Below are 17,652 nucleotides of genomic sequence, written 5' to 3' on the forward strand. Positions count from 1 at the left end.
GCCAAAATAATACCGAGGAGTTAAAAACAAACAAACAAAAAACAACCAAAACAGAAGGTGTAATTCTCCCAGACTTCAGACAGTATTACAAAGCTACAGTAATCAAAGCAGTATAGTATTGGTACAAAAAGGACACACAGATCAATGGAACATAACAGAGAGCCCAGAAACAAACCCACACACCTACAGTAAATCAATCTTCAAAAAAGAAGGCAAAAATACAAAATGGGAAAAAGACACTCTCTTCAGTAAGTGGTGCTGGGAAAGTTAGGACAGCTGCATGTAAATCAATTAAGTTAGAACACACCTTCGCACCATGCACAAAAATTAACTCTTATGTTTAAAGACATAAGACATGACACCATACAACTCCTAGAAGACAGCACAGGCAAACATTCTGATATAAATTGTACCCAATATTTCTTAGGTCACTCTCCCAAGGCAATAGAAATAAAAACAAAAATAAGCAAATGGGACCTAATCAAACTTACAAGCTTTTGCACAACAAAGGAAACCATTAAAACAAAACAAAACAAAATGACAACCTACAGAATGGGAGAAAATATTTGCAAATGATGTGACCAACAAAGTCTGAATCACCACAAATATACAAAAGAGCTCATACAACTCAACAACAAAAAAACTCAATCAAAAAATGGGCAAAAGATCTTAACAAACATTTCTCTAAAGAAGACATATTGATGGTCAGCAGACACATGAAAAGATACTCAACATCGCTAATTATTAGAGAAATGCAAATCAAAACAAGGTACCACCTCACACCAGTCAGAATGGCCATTATTGGAAACAAAAAATCTACAAATAACAAATACTGGAGAGGAAATAAAGAAAAGCGAACTCTCCTACATTATGGGTGGGAATGTAAGTTGGTACAGTCAATATAGAAAAGTGTGGAGGTGTCTCAGAAAACTAAAAACAGAATTACCGTATGATCCAACAATTCCACTTCTGGGCATATACCCAAACTAAACAATAATTCAAAAAGATATACATGCACTCCTATGTTCATAGAAACCCTATTCACAATAGCCAAGACTTGGAAACAACTTAAATACACATATAACAGAATATTACTCAGCCATAAAAAAGAACAAAACAATGCCATTTGTAGCAGCATGGATGGACCTAGAGGTGATTATTCTAAGTGAAATAAGTCAGATAGAGAAAACCAAATACTATAGGATATCACTTATCACGGAAGCTAAAATATGGCACAAATATACCCATCTACAAAACAGAAACAGACTCAGACATAGAAAACAGACTTGAGGTTGCCAAGGGAGCAGGGGGGAAGGAGAGGGAAGGATTGGGAGTTTGGGGTTAGTACATGAAAATTGTTGTATCTAGAATGGATAAATAAGGTCCTACTGTATAGCACAGCAAACTATATCTAATCTCTTAAAATAAACTATAAAGGAAAAGAATATATATATGTGTGTATAACTGAGTCACTGTGCTGTACAGCAGAAATTAGCATAGTAGGAGTTCCCGTCGTGGCACAGTGGTTAACGAATCCGACTAGGAACCATGAGGTTGCGGGTTCGGTCCCTGCCCTTGCTCAGTGGGTTAACAATCCGGCGTTGCCGTGAGCTGTGGTGTAGGTTGCAGACGCGGCTCGGACCCCACGTTGCTGTGGCTCTGGTGTAGGCCTGGGAACCTCCATATGCTGCTGGAGCGGCCCAAGAAATAGCAAAAAGACAAAAAAAAAAAAAAGAAAGAAAGAAAAAGAAATCAGCACAGTAAAGCAACTATACTTTTAAAAAATCAAATCAAATAAAAAAGATACTATCACTAGGACTATACTACAGATGTTCAACAAACCAGGAAGCCAGCCTTAAGGGAAGATTCTGGTTTTGCTTGGAGAGAAGGTAACACTTTAGTCAAATCTTGTGGTGTTAATGAACCATAGAGGTAGCCATTCCAGGAAACAGGAAAACACACAGAGGCCTGGAGGCAAAGAAGTGTCCTTCTAGAAAGGACAAATATTTGAATGCATTAAATTTAGGATGTGAAGATAAAAAGAACCAGGAAGTAAGAATAGGGAGTGTTAGATCATGAAGGGCATCTTATGCCAGGCTGAGATGGTTAGACTTCATCCTGTAGAGTCCTGGCAGTATTTATGTGTTTTAGAAAGACTGCTATCACAAAGGTGTGGAAGAATGACTGACAAGGGTAAGTTTAGGGAAAGGAGATTCGATAACTTTTACTGGAGTCCTAGGTGATGGGGGTTGGGACAGCTGTACTCAAAGGCTGATTTGGTTGGGAGCTGGCAGGGAAATAAGGACGACACAAAAGGCAAAGATGCTCCCTTGCCACAGGGACCATCACGCCACCCTCTCCTGTTCTACTATTTACTTTTAAGACTTAAGTCTTCCTTGCAGGCTTCCATCCTTACCCAACATGTGTGTTTCCCAGGGTTCCTTCCTCAGCCCTCTATCCTTCTCACTCCACATTTCATTCCAGGGACTCTCACACAATACTTCCATACCTCCTATAATCTGCTGATCTATAGATTTCCTTCCAGACTGGACCTCTTCCGAACTACTTGCTGGTCATCACAATTTGGATGTCCCACAAATAACTCACATTTCACTATGCACAAAAGCATTACCATTATCTAGCCACTTTCCCCCAAACACTCATGTACATATAAGATTCCAACCTCAAGGCCTTCATCCACTGTCCTCTATCTGGGACACATTCTTTTCAGAAATCTGTTACGTAAGCTTCTTCCCACCTTCCCTCAAATATCACTTTCTCAGAGGGCTGTCCCTAAACACCTCATTTAAAATCACAACCTCCTATCATTTCTAGGCTAGTTTTATTTTTCTCCATTCAACTTAATATTTTTTCCCCTTAGTCACTCGCTACCCCTCAAAGCTCCAGAGGAACAGACATTTTTGTGTTTTGTTATTGCTGCATCCCTAGTGCCTATGAACTCTGCTCCTTTCATAGTGAAAGGCATATTCCTAATCCTCCCACAGAGCAGCCCCTGATAGACTGTCTCAAACAAAAAATGGAGTTCCCATTGTTGCTCAGCAAGTTAGGACCCAATGTTGCCTCTGTGAGGATGCGAGCTCGACCCCTGACCTCGCTCACTTGGTTAAGGATCCAGGGTTGCCGCAAGCCCTTACAAAAGGCCCCCTCATTTTTCCAGCCCAGCTTTCACCAACTCCTGCCACTCACAGGCAAGGCTCCAGCCATTCACACTTTCTTCCACGGCAGCAGTGAGGCCTTGCTCTCTCAGCACTTAAATGTTCATACATGCTGTCACTTCTTTCTGGAACAGTCTTTCCTTCTCCTTACCACACCTGAGAGAACCCTTCGTTATCTTTCCAGTCTCAATTAAGTCTCTTCCAGGAAGCTTTCTTTGACTCCATAAGTCTGGTTAAGCACCCTTCTTTGTACTTTCAAGAACACACCACACAGCTCAGACACTTCATTGCAGTGTGTCAGCTTATTTATTTTCTTTTTAATTACAGCTGATTTACAATGTTGTCAATTTCTGCTGTACAGCAAAGTGACCCAATTATACACACACACACACACACACACATTCTTTTTCTCACATTATCCTCCATCATGTTCCATCACAAGTGATTAGACATAATTTCCTGTGCTAGACATCAGGATCTCACTGCTTATCCATTCCAAATGCAATAGTTTGCATTATTTGTGTATTTTCTTCAGCGGACTGTGATAATGTACATTCCCTTCCTTCATTCAACAAATGTTCTTTGGGCGAGTTATCTGAACAGTAAGCAGGATATGAAGACATTGCTTTTAAGTTGCTTATAGGAAAGAAATTATCCTACTCTTAACAGGCACTGTCCTTGCTTGCTCACCCAAACCTGAAAACATGTCTTAGTCTCTTCAGGCTGCTGTAACAAAAATACCATAGGATGGGTGGTTTTATAACAAGAGTCATTTATTTCTAACAGTTCTGGAGGCTGGGACATCTGAGATCAAGGTTCTGGCAGGTGTAGCTAATAAGGGTTAGCTTCCTGGGTCATGGACAGTCTTCTCGCTGTGTCCTCATATGACAGAAAGGGTGAGAGAGTCTCTGCTGTCTCTTGTTTATGGGCCCTAAACCCATTCACGAGGGCTCTACCTTCATGATCTAATCAACTGCTAAAGGCCCCCATCTCCTAATGTCATCACATTGGGGTTAGAATTTCAACATGAATTTGGGGGTACACATTCTATAGCACCTGTTCTACACACAGAAGATCCTTCATCAGTATTCATATCTCAACCACAATCATGTGGAATAGCTATTTTCATACCTATACCTCATCTGTCACTTCTTGCCCTGGGCCTTTACCACAATCTTCTGTAATAATTCATCAGTCATAGCTATAAAACAATTGGTTGGCACAACATTGTAGACCAACTACACCTTAATTTAAAAAAACTCAATTGGCTGCCTCTCATCAATAACATATCATAATATATACTTCCTTCACTAACTTATGAAAACTTGCTAGTCACTGCACTGAGCTGTCAGTATTTAGCGAAACTGAACTGTTTGAAGATATTAAAATCTCCATCATAAATACTCTCTTTATTCTATTATGCAATTAGAAGGTTTCAAAACTGTTAAAATTCAAAAACTGACACAACTTTGTAAATCTACTACACTTTAATTTTTAAAATACAAAAAAAAGTTAAAATTCAGGATTCCTATATTTGGCATTGAAAGACGTTTAAAAAACATCTTTTTTTTTTTTTTTTTCTTTCCATTTTTGGCCACCCTGTGGCACATGGAGTTCCAGAGCCAGGGATCAGATCTGAGCCAGAGTTGACTAGGCCACATCCGTGCAATGCCGGGTCCTCAACACAGTAGCGCAGGCCGGGGATTGAACCTGTGACCCAGGGCTCCCAAGATGCTGTCAATTCCGTGGCACCAAAGTGGAAACTCCTAAAAATCATCTTTACTGGCCAAACCATTCAAGAAACAAAAGTGACTAAATTCCATGATAATTTTGGTAAACAAAACAAAGTGCCTAATAGTTTGGGTAAAATAAAAACTACCTATATATTTCATTCTATACCTTTAAAGTGGCAAGTAGGGCAATGGGGCCTGTGTGGCTTCAAACAATGCTGAAAGCATTCATCTATCTATTGTCTATGAACATTAAGAGAGCTTTATCTTCAGTTCATTGGCCTTCAGCTAGTAGTGAAACAGGCACACCAGCTTTAAGTGTGCCAGCCAATACTTAATGATCTGTAAACATACACTTATACAAGGAGAGTTCCTATTTAAACAAACTATGATCAAAGTCTATAAAGCACGCTTCAGTGATAAGGCCAAAATTTTTCTTTAAATACTTTTATCTAAATTTGTAATTCTCTATTAGGTTTTCTAAAAGAGGGCATATTTAGGAGTTCCCGTCGTGGTGCAGTGGTTAACGAATCCGACTAGGAACCAAGAGGTTGCAGGTTTGATCCCTGGCCTTGCTCAGTGGGTTAAGGATCTGGCGTTGCCGTGAGCTGTGGTGTAGGTTGCAGACACGGCTCCGATCCCGCGTTGCTGTGGCCCTGGCGTAGGCCGGTGGCTATGGCTCCGATTGGACCCCTAGCCTGGGAACCTCCATATGCCGCAGGAGTGGCCCTAGAAAAGGCAAAAAGACAAAAAAAAATTTTTAAATTAAAAAATAAATAAAATAAAATAAAAGAGGGCATATTTAAAAGTGTTTTAAAAACAAACCAAGATATTTCATCAGATCAAATTCTATTATAATAAAATTATTTTCATGTCCTCATCCAGGCACTGGGCCATTCTTTCTGTAAAAGACAAGATAAACAGTATTTTAGGCTTTGTAAGTCACATAAGGTCTCTCACATATTTATCTCTTTTCCTCCCAATTCTTAATAAAATCAAGAAACAAACCCCAGGAGTTCCCGTCGTGGCACAATGGAAATGAATCCGACTAGGAACCATGAGGTTGAGGGTTCGATCCCTGGCCTTGCTCAGTGGGTTAAGGATCTGGTGTTGCCATGAGCTGTGGTGCAGATCACATACATGGCCCAGATCTGGCGTTGCTGTGGCTGTGGCCTAAGCTGGCAGTCAACAGCTCTGACTGGACCCCTTGCCTGGGAAGCTGCATAGGTGTGGCCCTAAAAAAAAAAAAAAAAAAAAAAAAAAAAAAGAAAGAAAGGAAGGAAGAAAAGAAACAAACCCCATTCTTAGCTCGCTGGCCATACAAAAAAAAAACAGGCCAAACCCTGCCCTAGTGGATGGACCAAAAGGTTTACTGATCCAATTACAGTGAAATTCTTCACAGCAAATAAGCCGGTATTACAAATTATTTGTCTGAATCCTGTTCAAATAAGTAATTCCCTGTGAGCCAAGTATAGGATCAAAGCACTTAAAAAAAATCATAAAGCACAGCCATCAATTCTCACTTCTCAATTCAAGTATGAAAACAAAATTGATTACAACAGAAAAACTCCAGGGAGAAACCTGGTGGCCGAGTGGTTAGGATTAGTTGCTTTCACTTCTACAGCCTGGGGTTCAATCCCTGGTTGGGGAACTGAGATGCCACATCAAGTTACTGAATAGCCCAGCCAAATAAAAACAAAAACAAAGAAACACAACTCCACACAAAGACACCCAAACAGTATAGAGGTAAAGGTAGACTTATGATACTATTTTTTTCTCCCCAATAGGTCTCTAATTCAACCACAGGATGTACTGTCCATAAAGTTTAAAATGACAATTTAATGAATTAAGAACATAGAGATCTTGGCGTTGCCATGAGCTGTGGTGTAGGTTGCAGACACGGCTCAGATCCCAGGTTGCTGTGGCTGAGGCTGTGGCGAAGGCTGGCAGCTGCAGCTCCAATTCGACCCCTAGCCTGGGAACCTCCATATGCCACGGGTGTAGCCTTAAAAAGCCAAAAGACAAAAACAAAAAAACACACACACATACAAAAAAAAATAGAGATCTAGAAGATGTGATCTCTAACTACAACACTGTCACCATTAGAGTGAACGAGGACAGGTCAAGTACTTCCATTTGCTCCCTGTCTTCTCAATGGGGGGGGGGGGGTCAGGGTGGGTAAAAGCAGACAATCTCTATGATGGTGGATTTAAAGTTCTGTGACTATTACAACTCATTACTTCTTGATCGGTGATACAATAGAAATAAAAATTTCTATAGGGCATCAACAGTGTTTCAAAAAGTTAACAGAGAAACATCAATTGTAAAAACGAGCAGTCAAAGTATACATAGCATGTTAGTACACATAGTTTGCTAATAACAGCTATCTTGAATACATCTCATGTATGCCACTGTTTAAAGTGTCTTACAAACATTATCTCATATAATCCTCATGATAATCCTAAAAGGTAAACAATATAATCTCAAAGATTAAGCAACTTGCTCAAGAAGGGTCAGGACTTGACTCCAACAATACTGCTCCACACTATTATCATTGTCATAGTGATAATATGAGGATTCTGAGTTCCCAAGGATTCCCCCCACCAACTCAAGACAGGGATGACAAAAGGTAAAACAGCACTCTGCCTCCCTTTCCTCCCAGTGTCTTTTCCGGAAGGAAAGCACTATACCCTTCTGGCCTGGCACAGGTTTGTGTGCCCCATGCTTGCTTTCTATGCAGAGCTGATTCACATTTCCACAACTCTGTTGGAAACTTTATGGTCCACAGCACAATGATAATCAGAATAGCGAGCCTGCTATATTCCTTCTTTATCCAAGTGAGATATCAACATGGTAAAATTAACATCTTTGACTTGGCTTTGTATGATATAAAATAAATCACCCTATTTTACCTGAAAGCTCTGGCGACAAGAGCCATGAGGTGGTCTTCACTGGAGCTACTTTTAGGCTCTGACCTTCTGCAAGGTCTTCCCTAAGTTATCTGGATGATCCAGGTAGAGTGAGAGTTGTGGGTGTGCTCCCCACTCATGAAGAGCATCTCCTCCCTTGCCTCAGTTGGCAAAATCAGGAAGAAACTGTTAACGAGCTGTAGCACCTGCATTCAAGGACTTGAGACTACCTGTCGAGGTGTGCATGTATAGTGGAAAGTTAGACAAACCCAATCCAGAATCCCAGCTCAGCTGTGTAACCTGGGGTTTAAAGTTCTCTTTTGTCCAACAGTGAACATGCTACATAATAAAGCACCTAGCAAAACACTCCTGTAACAGGCCTAACCATGCTATCTCCTATTAGTTAGCCAAACCCCTCCCCCCTTTGAATATCACCATTCAGCAATTCATAGTACATTAAAAAATAGAACTTATCCTTTACCGTTTCTTTCACTCTTGCAGACTGACTAGATGTGAACTGAAAATTACTGAGTTTAATTCAATAAACATTTACCAAGGCCAATAAATGCTGATCCCAATGGTTATTAACAGTTCCTATGCTCCAGAAGGTCAAAGTCACACTAACACAATAGTTCTTAATTAACAAACATGGTATGAATTCCACAATTAGATTGCCTTCAAATTAGCATGCCAATTTTTAACCTACCCAGCAGAAAGGCAATGATTAAAATGAATAACCCTTGGTGTTGGCAATGGTGATAGATAAAGAGGTACTTTCATATACTGATGGTGGGAATGTAGAATGGTATAACTTTCAAAAACTATTATTTTAGTAGTAGATAAAATGACTTAAAATAATACACTTTTGACCCAGCAATTCAATTTCTAAGAATTTATCCCAAAAGATCCCATGGTGGCTCAGCAGTTAACAAATCTGACTAGCATCCACGAGGATGCAGGTTCAATCCCTGGCCTCCCTGAGTGGGTTGAGGACCTGGCATTGCCCTTAGCTGTGGTGTAGGCCACAGACGCGGCTCGGATCCTGTGTTGCTGTGGCTGTGGCCAGCAGCTACAGCTCGGATTTGACCCCTAGCCTGGGAATCTCCATATGCAGGTGCAGCCCTAAAAAGCAAAAAAAGGAGAAAAAAAAAAAAAAAAAGAATATATCTCAAAGGTAATACCTGGCAAGTGGAAATGGGGTATAACAATAATCTGTTTACTCAATTATGATAGAGCCGCATATATTATTCAGTCATTAAAAAGGAAGAAATCCATACCTATTGCCATGCAAAAAACCCCTCTGATCCATAAAGAAAAAATTATGCATTTCCAAATATAAGGTATGAGCCTACTTTATTTAAAAAATATACACACAGGAAAAATGAACACTTATTACACCTCGAGGTGGTGAGATCATGTGTTATTTTCAATTTCTTATCCTTGTAAATTTTTTTTTCCTCTGGCAAGAAACATGTATCACTTTTATAATTTAAAATAGTGAATACTGGAGTTCCCGTTGTGGCACAGCGGAAACGAATCCGACTAGGAACCATGAGGTTATTTCGGGTTTGATCCCTGGCCTTGCTCAGTGGGTGAAGGATCCGGCGTTGCTGTGAGCTGTGGTGTAGGTCACAGAAGCGGCTCAGATCCTGAGTTGCTGTGGCTGTGGCATAGGCCAACAGCTACAGCTCCAACTGGACTCCTAGCCTGGGAACCTCCACATGCTGCAGGTGCAGCCCTAAAAAGACCAAAAAAAAAAAAAAAAAAAAAAAAAAACACTAATTTTAAGAGGAAGGTATTTTACATATACTTTTAGTTTTTTTAGGCCCAGGAAGTATGAAAGAATCTCAGTTAACAGAGGCTGTATCTGCCCACAATCCCACAGCTTCAAAGGGTAGAAAGGACTCCCATATCTGGAGCCCCTAGGTAAGGACTCTTCCACAACGAGTACCCCCTGCCTTTTCACCAGGACTTTAGCTACAGCAACATATTCCCTTAGTCCTGCAGTGTTCTCCCCACCCTACTTAGCAAAATTTTACTCAGATGCTGCCTCTTCCACAAAATCTTATGTAACCCATTTAGCAATTAGTTCACACTGACATGTTTTGATTTTTACTATATACTTTGAGTTTTCCCGACAGGTTATAAGCTCCTGGAGGGCAGGGACCCAGTCCCAGTAACCCCTGTTTTTTTTTGGCTCTTTTTTTTTTCCTTTTCATAGCTCAAGGCTTCAGTCTGTTTTGCATTTTAAAATTGCTTTTGCTGACTTTCTCTCACGCTGACTTCACACTCACTGAACTACCACTCTACCAGCCTACCTCTGAGGTTCTTCCTGCTCTGTTTTCTGTTTTTGAGAGAAATACCGGGGGGAAATATATAGACCACTCCTGACATATCTTAAACCTGTGTTCAGACTATACTTCTAGCCGGAAAAACAATGAACCTTTAAGTAAAAGCTGGTCATCATTCATCCAACATTTATTAACTGGGCACCTATCATGTGCCAAACATCATATTCCATTAATCAGAAACCTGTATTAACTGGCATCTGAGTTTATTGATAAAATTGATGCCCATAATGGCCTAAAGTAGTGGTCTACAAACTTCAGCACACAAGTCAAATCTCACCTGCTCAATGTTTTTGTAAATAAAATGTTATTAAATAGGAGTTCCTGTCGTGGCTCAGAGGAAACAAATCTGATTAGCATCCATGAGGACGCAGGTTCGATCCCTGGCCTTGATTAGTGGGTTAAGGATCTGGAGTTGCCATGAGCTATGGTGTAGGTTGCAGACACAGGTCAGATCTGGCATTGCTCTGGCTGTGGCATAGGCTGTCAGTTATAGCTCCAATTTGACTCCTAGCCTGGGAACTTCCATACGCCATGGATACGGCCCTAAAAAAAAAACAAAAAATAAAAAATATATAAAATGTCATTAAACAATACCATATCCACTCATTTATATATTATCTATGGCTGTTTTGTGGCTACAAGGGCAGAGTTGAGTAGTTACAACAGAGACTATATGGCTCACATGTGGCCCTAATAGGTTGCTGTCCATCATAAAACACCAATATGCCACTGGACTCTCAAAATATTTTGTATTTGGTATATTTTTAGTAGTACTAACACATAACAGGCAATAAATAGTTTTGTTAACCCTTTGAAAATTACCAATCCAACATCATATCTGTGCTAACACTCTATTCCTTGCACCATATTCCCACAACCAATCACACCAGAAAACAGCATTAACATGCTTTGACTGAAAAAATCCGTTTCTCACACGTCATAGAACCTTGATGATCTTTAATGCTAGCTTCTCACAAAATTAAGTTTCTGACTGAACAATCTCATTATTTTTAGAGTCAGCTCTCACACAGAAAACCATTCACTTCCTTGACAAGTTACCTCTCTGAACAGATCTCTAGTCCACAGTACATAGCTTGATGTTTCCTACTTGCCATATTTCAAACATAATAGAAGCTAGTTTTGTTCCTGATGATATACTCAACATCCTGTGGGACTTTTTTGGCTGCACACTATCCCAAACTAGGGCCTTCAGGGAAAAACACAGACTCTTGATTTCTTCCGTGGGTGGAAACAAAGACCCCACATATACAAGGAAAAAATTTATTAATTAAAACCCAGGGGGCACAGTCTTTAAGGCATTAGCCTGTCGTGAGCCTCCTTTGCCTGGCAAAGCAATAAAGCTATAAAACAAACAAACAAAAAAACAATTGCAGTATGTCTTCAAAGCATTTCTTAAAAAATATACAACTCATAAACTTCACAATTAGAAATAATTACAGAATGTAAGGAGACAAGACTTCAGAGATCATTAAATCCAAATATCTTAGCTAGCAGATGAGAAAGATAAAGCTTACTTGATTTACCAAAGGGCCAACTACGTTTCATTAATTCCCACTGGCCTCAAATCAGAAAGTTATACTGCTGTCTTACCTATATATCATGCTGGGGTCCAGGACTACATATTCGTCTTCATAGACAATGAATTCAATTAATCTTTAAAAACGAGATTTTTTGCAATGAGAGAGATTTAATCAGGACAATCAGATAAAATTCCTCAGTAATTGCTAAACAGCTTCTGACTTTTCCTACAAAGAAAGCTCTCTTCTGCAGAGATACAGTCCAGTGTATACATTAAGAATACCGCCTCTAGAGGCAGGCTGCACAATCTAGAATCCTGAACCTGCTCCTTTCTGGCTATGTAACCTCACAGCAATTTACTTAATATCCTGAACTTTAAGGGGATAATCGCAGTACGTAAAACACCCATATGTGACTGGTACAGGTAAGTGCTCTATAAATGTTATGTATTAGGAGTTCCCGTCGTGGCGCAGTGGTTAACGAATCCGACTAGGAACCATGAGGTTGCGGGTTCGGTCCCTGCCCTTGCTCAGTGGGTTAACGATCCGGCGTTGCCGTGAGCTGTGGTATAGGTTGCAGACGCGGTTTGGATCCTGCGTTGCTGTGGCTGTGGCATAGGCCAGTGGCTACAGCTCCGATTGGACCCCTAGCCTGGGAACCTCCATATGCCGCGGGAGCGGCCCAAAGAAATAGCAAAAAGACAAAAAAAAAAAAAAAAAGTTATGTATTATTGCTTTTATTTTCCTTAGGTAGTTTTCTTATCACAACATAGTTATGTAACCAAGGTATGGAGAAAGTGCTCAAAAGCAGCTATTGAAAGATGTATAATTACAATCACTATAGTAAAAATTGATTAAAAAGGGTAAAGAGGAAAAATAGTTCTTAAAAGGACCATTTAAAAGTTAAACCTACTTAACATACATGCACAAGAAGTTTTGCTTTTTTTTCTTTTGTCTTTTTAGGGCTGCACCCACCGCACATGGAGGCTCCCAGGCTAGGGGTCCAAACACAGCTATTGCTGCCAACCTATGCCAGAGCCACAGCAACACCAGATCTGAGCCGGCCTGCGACCCACACCACAGCTCACTGCAATGCTGGATCCTTAACCCACTGAGCGAGGCCAGGGATCTAACCTGCAATCTCATGGTTCCTAGTCATATTGTTTCCGCTGAGCCATGATGGCAACTCCAAGAAGTTTTGCCTTTAATATTAAAAACAAACTCATTCCGGAGTTCCCATGTAGACTGAATCTGACTGGCATCCATGAGGACGCAGGTTCGATCCCTGGCCTTGCTCAGTGGCTTAAGGATCCGGGATTGCTGTGAGCTGTGGTGTAGGTCGCAGACTCAGCTTGGAGCCCACCTTGCTGTGGCTGTGGTGTAGGCCATCCGCTACAGTTCCAATTAGCCCCGTAGCCTGGGAACTTCCATATGCCACAGGTGCGGCCCTAAACAAATAAAAAACAAAAAACAAAAACAAACTCATTATCAAAATCTTTCAAGAAAGAGACTGGCTAAATGGTAATGCCATAATGTTTTGGGGCTTCACATAGTGTTTTGGGTCAAGCCTAGGTAGAGTAAGTGACTGCTGCAACACAAGTGCTGTGGCCATGATACACACATGTCCCTCATTAAGAGATAGCCTACAATTCAACACATATTTGGATTATACTTTAAAATAATTATTGACGGACTGTCCCCTATGGCACAACAGGATTGGCAGTGTCTCTGCAGCACCAGGACACAGGTTTGATCCCTGGCCTGGCATAGCGGGTTAAGGATCCAGAGTGGCTGCAGCTGTGGTGTAGGCCACAACTGTGGTTCGGATCTGATCCCTTGCCTGGGAACTCCATATGCCTTGCGGCGGCCAAATTGGAAAAAAAAACTCATTTAATTAATTAAAATAATTATTGGTACCTTCACTAAAGATAGCCTTTCAAAAGAGTTATGCTGGAGTTCCCGTCATGGCTCAGTGGTTAACGAACCCGACTAGGAACCATGAGGTTGTGGGTTCAATCCCTGGCCTTGCTCAGTTGGGGAAGGATCCAGCGTTGCTGTGAGCTGTGGTGTAGGTTGCAGACACAGCTCGGATCCCGCATTGCTGTGGCTCTGGCATAGGCCGGTGGCTACAGCTCCGATTCGAACCCTAGCCTGGGAACCTCCATATGCCGCGGGAGCGGCCCAAGAAAATGGCAAAAAGACAAAAAAAAAAAAAAAAAAAAAAGAAAAGAAAGAGTTATGCAGTAAGAGTACCTGGAACTTTCTCTCTTGAAAGGAACTTCTACTCTTCTACTTGAAAGGAAAGCTATGCCAAAGTCAGAGAATGCAGGGTGTTTATAGCTGTGCAATCTTAGAAAACTCGCCTAACAGCCCTCTAAAATTCAGGTCCTCATCTATAAATTGATGTTAACATCTACCTCTCAGATTTGGGGGTGGGGGCATAAGAGGTAAACTAAGATCTGCATGAAAATGCTTTGAAAATTCCTCATGTGTGCGCCTAAATTGTTAGTTGTGACTCTCTTCACCCATAGGCTGTGAGAGGAGAGGCCATGAAGTAAGGTAACAAACAATTTGTGTGTGGGGTACATAAACCTAGATCATTGTTCCTACTCTATAGTGTTTCTGGAAATGTAAAACCTTGTTAAAGTCTCAGATTTGGTTTTTTAAATATGAGATTCCAGAGATCACCATAATTCGTGAAAGAATTATGCCTGGCACCTTCAAACTCATAACAAAGAAATCGACAATGCCTATTTACGTATTTTTCCCCTCCACCAGCATAAACTGAACGTGGCTGTAATATATGATGGTAAAATGTCTTTTAAGACATCTTTGGAGGTATTCTAGAAATTTCATCCTATTTAAATGATCAGCATAAAAATCTTTTATCAGGAGTTCGTGTTGTGGCTCAGTGGTTAACGGATCTGACTAGCATCCATGAGGACGCAGGTTCGATCCCTGGCCTTGCTCATTGGGTTAAGAATCCGGGGTTGCCATGAGCTGTGGTACAGGTTGCAGACATAGCTCAGATCCTGCATTGCTGTGGCTTTGGCGTAGGCCAGCGGCTAAAGCTCCAATTAGACCCCTAGCCTGGGAACCTCCATATGCCACAGGTACAGCCCTAAAAAAAGCCAAAAAAAAAGTCTGTTGTCAGTTTCTTCCAAAGCTGAAAAGGACTATGATGAAAATCCCAACAGTAACAGTCCTCAAAATTTTTCTTAAATTTTTACCTTGTATAACTGGATACTAGGTGGAGCTTCATCAACTATTAAGTTCATGAAAAAAGGAATTTAATTTCTTCTGAATTTGAAGAATATTCTAAGTTGGCCTCCAAACACATTCAGCCACATGCACTGACCCAGTGTCAAAGAACGGTTTAAAAAAAAGCATAGTGTGAAGTTCCCGTCATGGTGAAGCGGAAATGAATCTGACCTGGAACCATGAGGTTTCGGGTTCGAGTCCTGGCTTCACTCAGTGGGTTAAGGATCCAGCATTGTCATGAGCTGTGGTGTAGGTGGCAAATGTGGCTCGGATCTGGCGTTGCTGTGGCTGTGGTGTAGGCCGGCAGCTGTAGCTCCGGGACCCCTAGCCTGGGAACCTCCACATGCCGTGGGTTCGGCCCTAAAAAACAAAAAACCAACAAACAAAAAGCATAGTGCAACCTCAGTGCAAATTAGGAATGTCAAGAAATGAACAAAATGGTCACTTTTGTTCACTAGAAGCAGCACCATGTAAGTAAGCATCGACTGCACAGGAATAATTGGGAGGAACTTATAAAATGAAAAAATTCAGAACTCTTATCTTTACAATAACAATATTTGAAAAGAAGTCTTGTTTATCTTAGAGTAATTAAAATATAACTCACTTCAACAAGGTCATATAGTCAGGTTCCTTTTAGTTTAGTACTTAATAGTAATTTGGTTTAACTAGTAAATTACAAACACTTTCTGGATTTCTTTTTTTCTTTTGGATCTTTATCTCTGCCCTGTAAATATGGCTTATATAGGTGCAAACTCAATTTTTAAAAAGAGTTCTGATAAAACATTTTCTAATCCAGTTAAGAGAAAGGCATCACAAAAAGTCACACTGTTGTAATTACAAACATCATCTCATTTAGTTCTCTTCATATTCCTAGGAAGTAGGAATTATTATTTCTATAACATTCATTTTAAAGATGAAGAAATTGAGGGTCACCAGAAGTCAAAGAACTTCCATAAGATCAGAGGACTAGTATATGACATGGCCATGAGTGAACCCATGTCAGTGTGCCTTTGGTACTTTCAATCACATTAAAAACAAAGGTTACACCTGAAGTTAACACAACAGTCTAAGTCAACCATACTCCTATAAAATTTTTAAAATAAAAAACATTTAAAAACTTAAAAAAACCAAGGTTAACACCAATTTTTCAACTAGATCCATTAACTTAAACGTCAAGAATCATATATTGTAGATGGCGGCTGTTCATGAAAAAAAAGTAAGCATTCCCATTAAAAGTGGACACTGACAAGTGGCATTTGACGTCTTTGTTTCCTGTTCCGTGTTTAAATGTACATAAAATGTCTTGAGACATCAATATCAAATTTTTACAATTCAACCATCATTTTATAGGCCAAACTTCAAAACTTCACATCTAAAGGAAATGAAATCTCTCCTCTAAATGACTTTGAAGCTAAGCCTGCAAAAATGTGGACCTGTGAATTGTTCTCCCTGTCTTCCACATCCACCCCCAGAATCAGTAAAGAAACAAAATACATACAACTTCCAGAGAGCAAAGGTGATATAGAACCATCAGGAGATTTGAGATATTTCTCCTTATTACATCTATCTGGCTAAAGGGACTGAACTAGCAAGGTGTTTACTGCCCTTTACGAATTTCGGAATTTTAAGTGACAGTTGAAAAGGCAGCTATAACACGAGCCCATTGTACCAATAAAAGCTGAATCAAGTAAGAACATTTGTCATGACTACAAGGGCTCATTTCTAGTTTCTCTGTTAATTATACAAAGAGCCAGCAATTAAATATTGATAGCATGCCATTTGCACTGGAGCTCTTGCAGAAAGTGTCCTGCTACTAAATTTTGTTATGAAAGAAAAACCGTCTTTATTTTCTAGGTAAACCCCAAGCCACTCGGATCTTTCAGATGGGTTAACGGCATTGTCCTTCTCAGGGGAGGCTGTCAGGGCCACCCACGCACACCTAGTGGAGGGCGAGTCCTCGCAGGTCCCGGGGCAGGGGTCCCTGGTTTCCTCCTCCCCCAGCTGTCAAGGACCGGCCCCGCGCGGGTGGAGCCAGGCCCGGCAGTCCGCACAAAGCGAGCCAAGGAGCGGCGAGCAGACTCGGACCCGTACCCAGGCCGTGGTGGGGGCGCGCAGAGCGGAGCAAGAGTGGCGTGGGGGGCACTTACCCAGCAGCAGTACGTTCTTCCCCGCGGGGAGCTTGGAGCGCGAGCGGGTGGAGACCTCGCTGAGGATGCAGGACCTGGTGGAGAGCAAACAGCACACTCAGGCCGGGGTCTGGCGAGGGAGGAACGGCCCCGGGCTCAGTGCGCCGGGGCGGGAGCTGCCGAGAAAGCCGCGGCCTGGGTGGGCGCCGAGCTCCGGCGGGCACGAGACCCTGGGGCGTCCGCAGGGCCGAGGGTGCCAGCGGGGACCAGGGAGGGCTGCGGTCCTTACCAAAGGTTCTGCCCGTCCTCGTCGTCGCCTGTCGCGGCCCCGCCGTTTCCCGACGTTAGCTCGTTAGCCAAGGGGCCGCCAGTATAGGTCGAGACTAATCCCGGCGGAGAGGAGCCAAAGGAGCCGACTCGCCCGACGGCCGCCATCTTGGTCGGGGATCACACCACTCCCGGCAAAGCTGAATGAGCGAGGCGGCAGCGGCGGGAACCCGGATATGGAGCGCTCCGCGCTTGGGAGCGGGGCGGGGCCTGCGGGGGTGGGGCCCTGGCCCT

General features: G+C 41.7%; 1 protein-coding gene across 1 annotated transcript in view; it reads right to left on the reverse strand.

Moving 5' to 3' along the window:
• DYNC1LI1 (dynein cytoplasmic 1 light intermediate chain 1) overlaps positions 1-17,618 on the reverse strand; it is a 50,348-nt gene extending 32,730 nt beyond the window's left edge. The window contains exons 1-2 of the mRNA XM_021071542.1: positions 17,381-17,618; positions 17,113-17,186 (exon numbers count right to left, since the gene is read on the reverse strand). Of these exons, the coding sequence (XP_020927201.1) occupies positions 17,113-17,186; positions 17,381-17,526 (220 nt within the window). The 5' untranslated portion in view covers positions 17,527-17,618. The remainder of the gene's footprint in view (positions 1-17,112; positions 17,187-17,380) is intronic.

This window comes from Sus scrofa, chromosome 13 (genome assembly GCF_000003025.6).
Source record: "Sus scrofa isolate TJ Tabasco breed Duroc chromosome 13, Sscrofa11.1, whole genome shotgun sequence".
In the NCBI taxonomy this organism is placed as follows: domain Eukaryota; kingdom Metazoa; phylum Chordata; class Mammalia; order Artiodactyla; family Suidae; genus Sus; species Sus scrofa.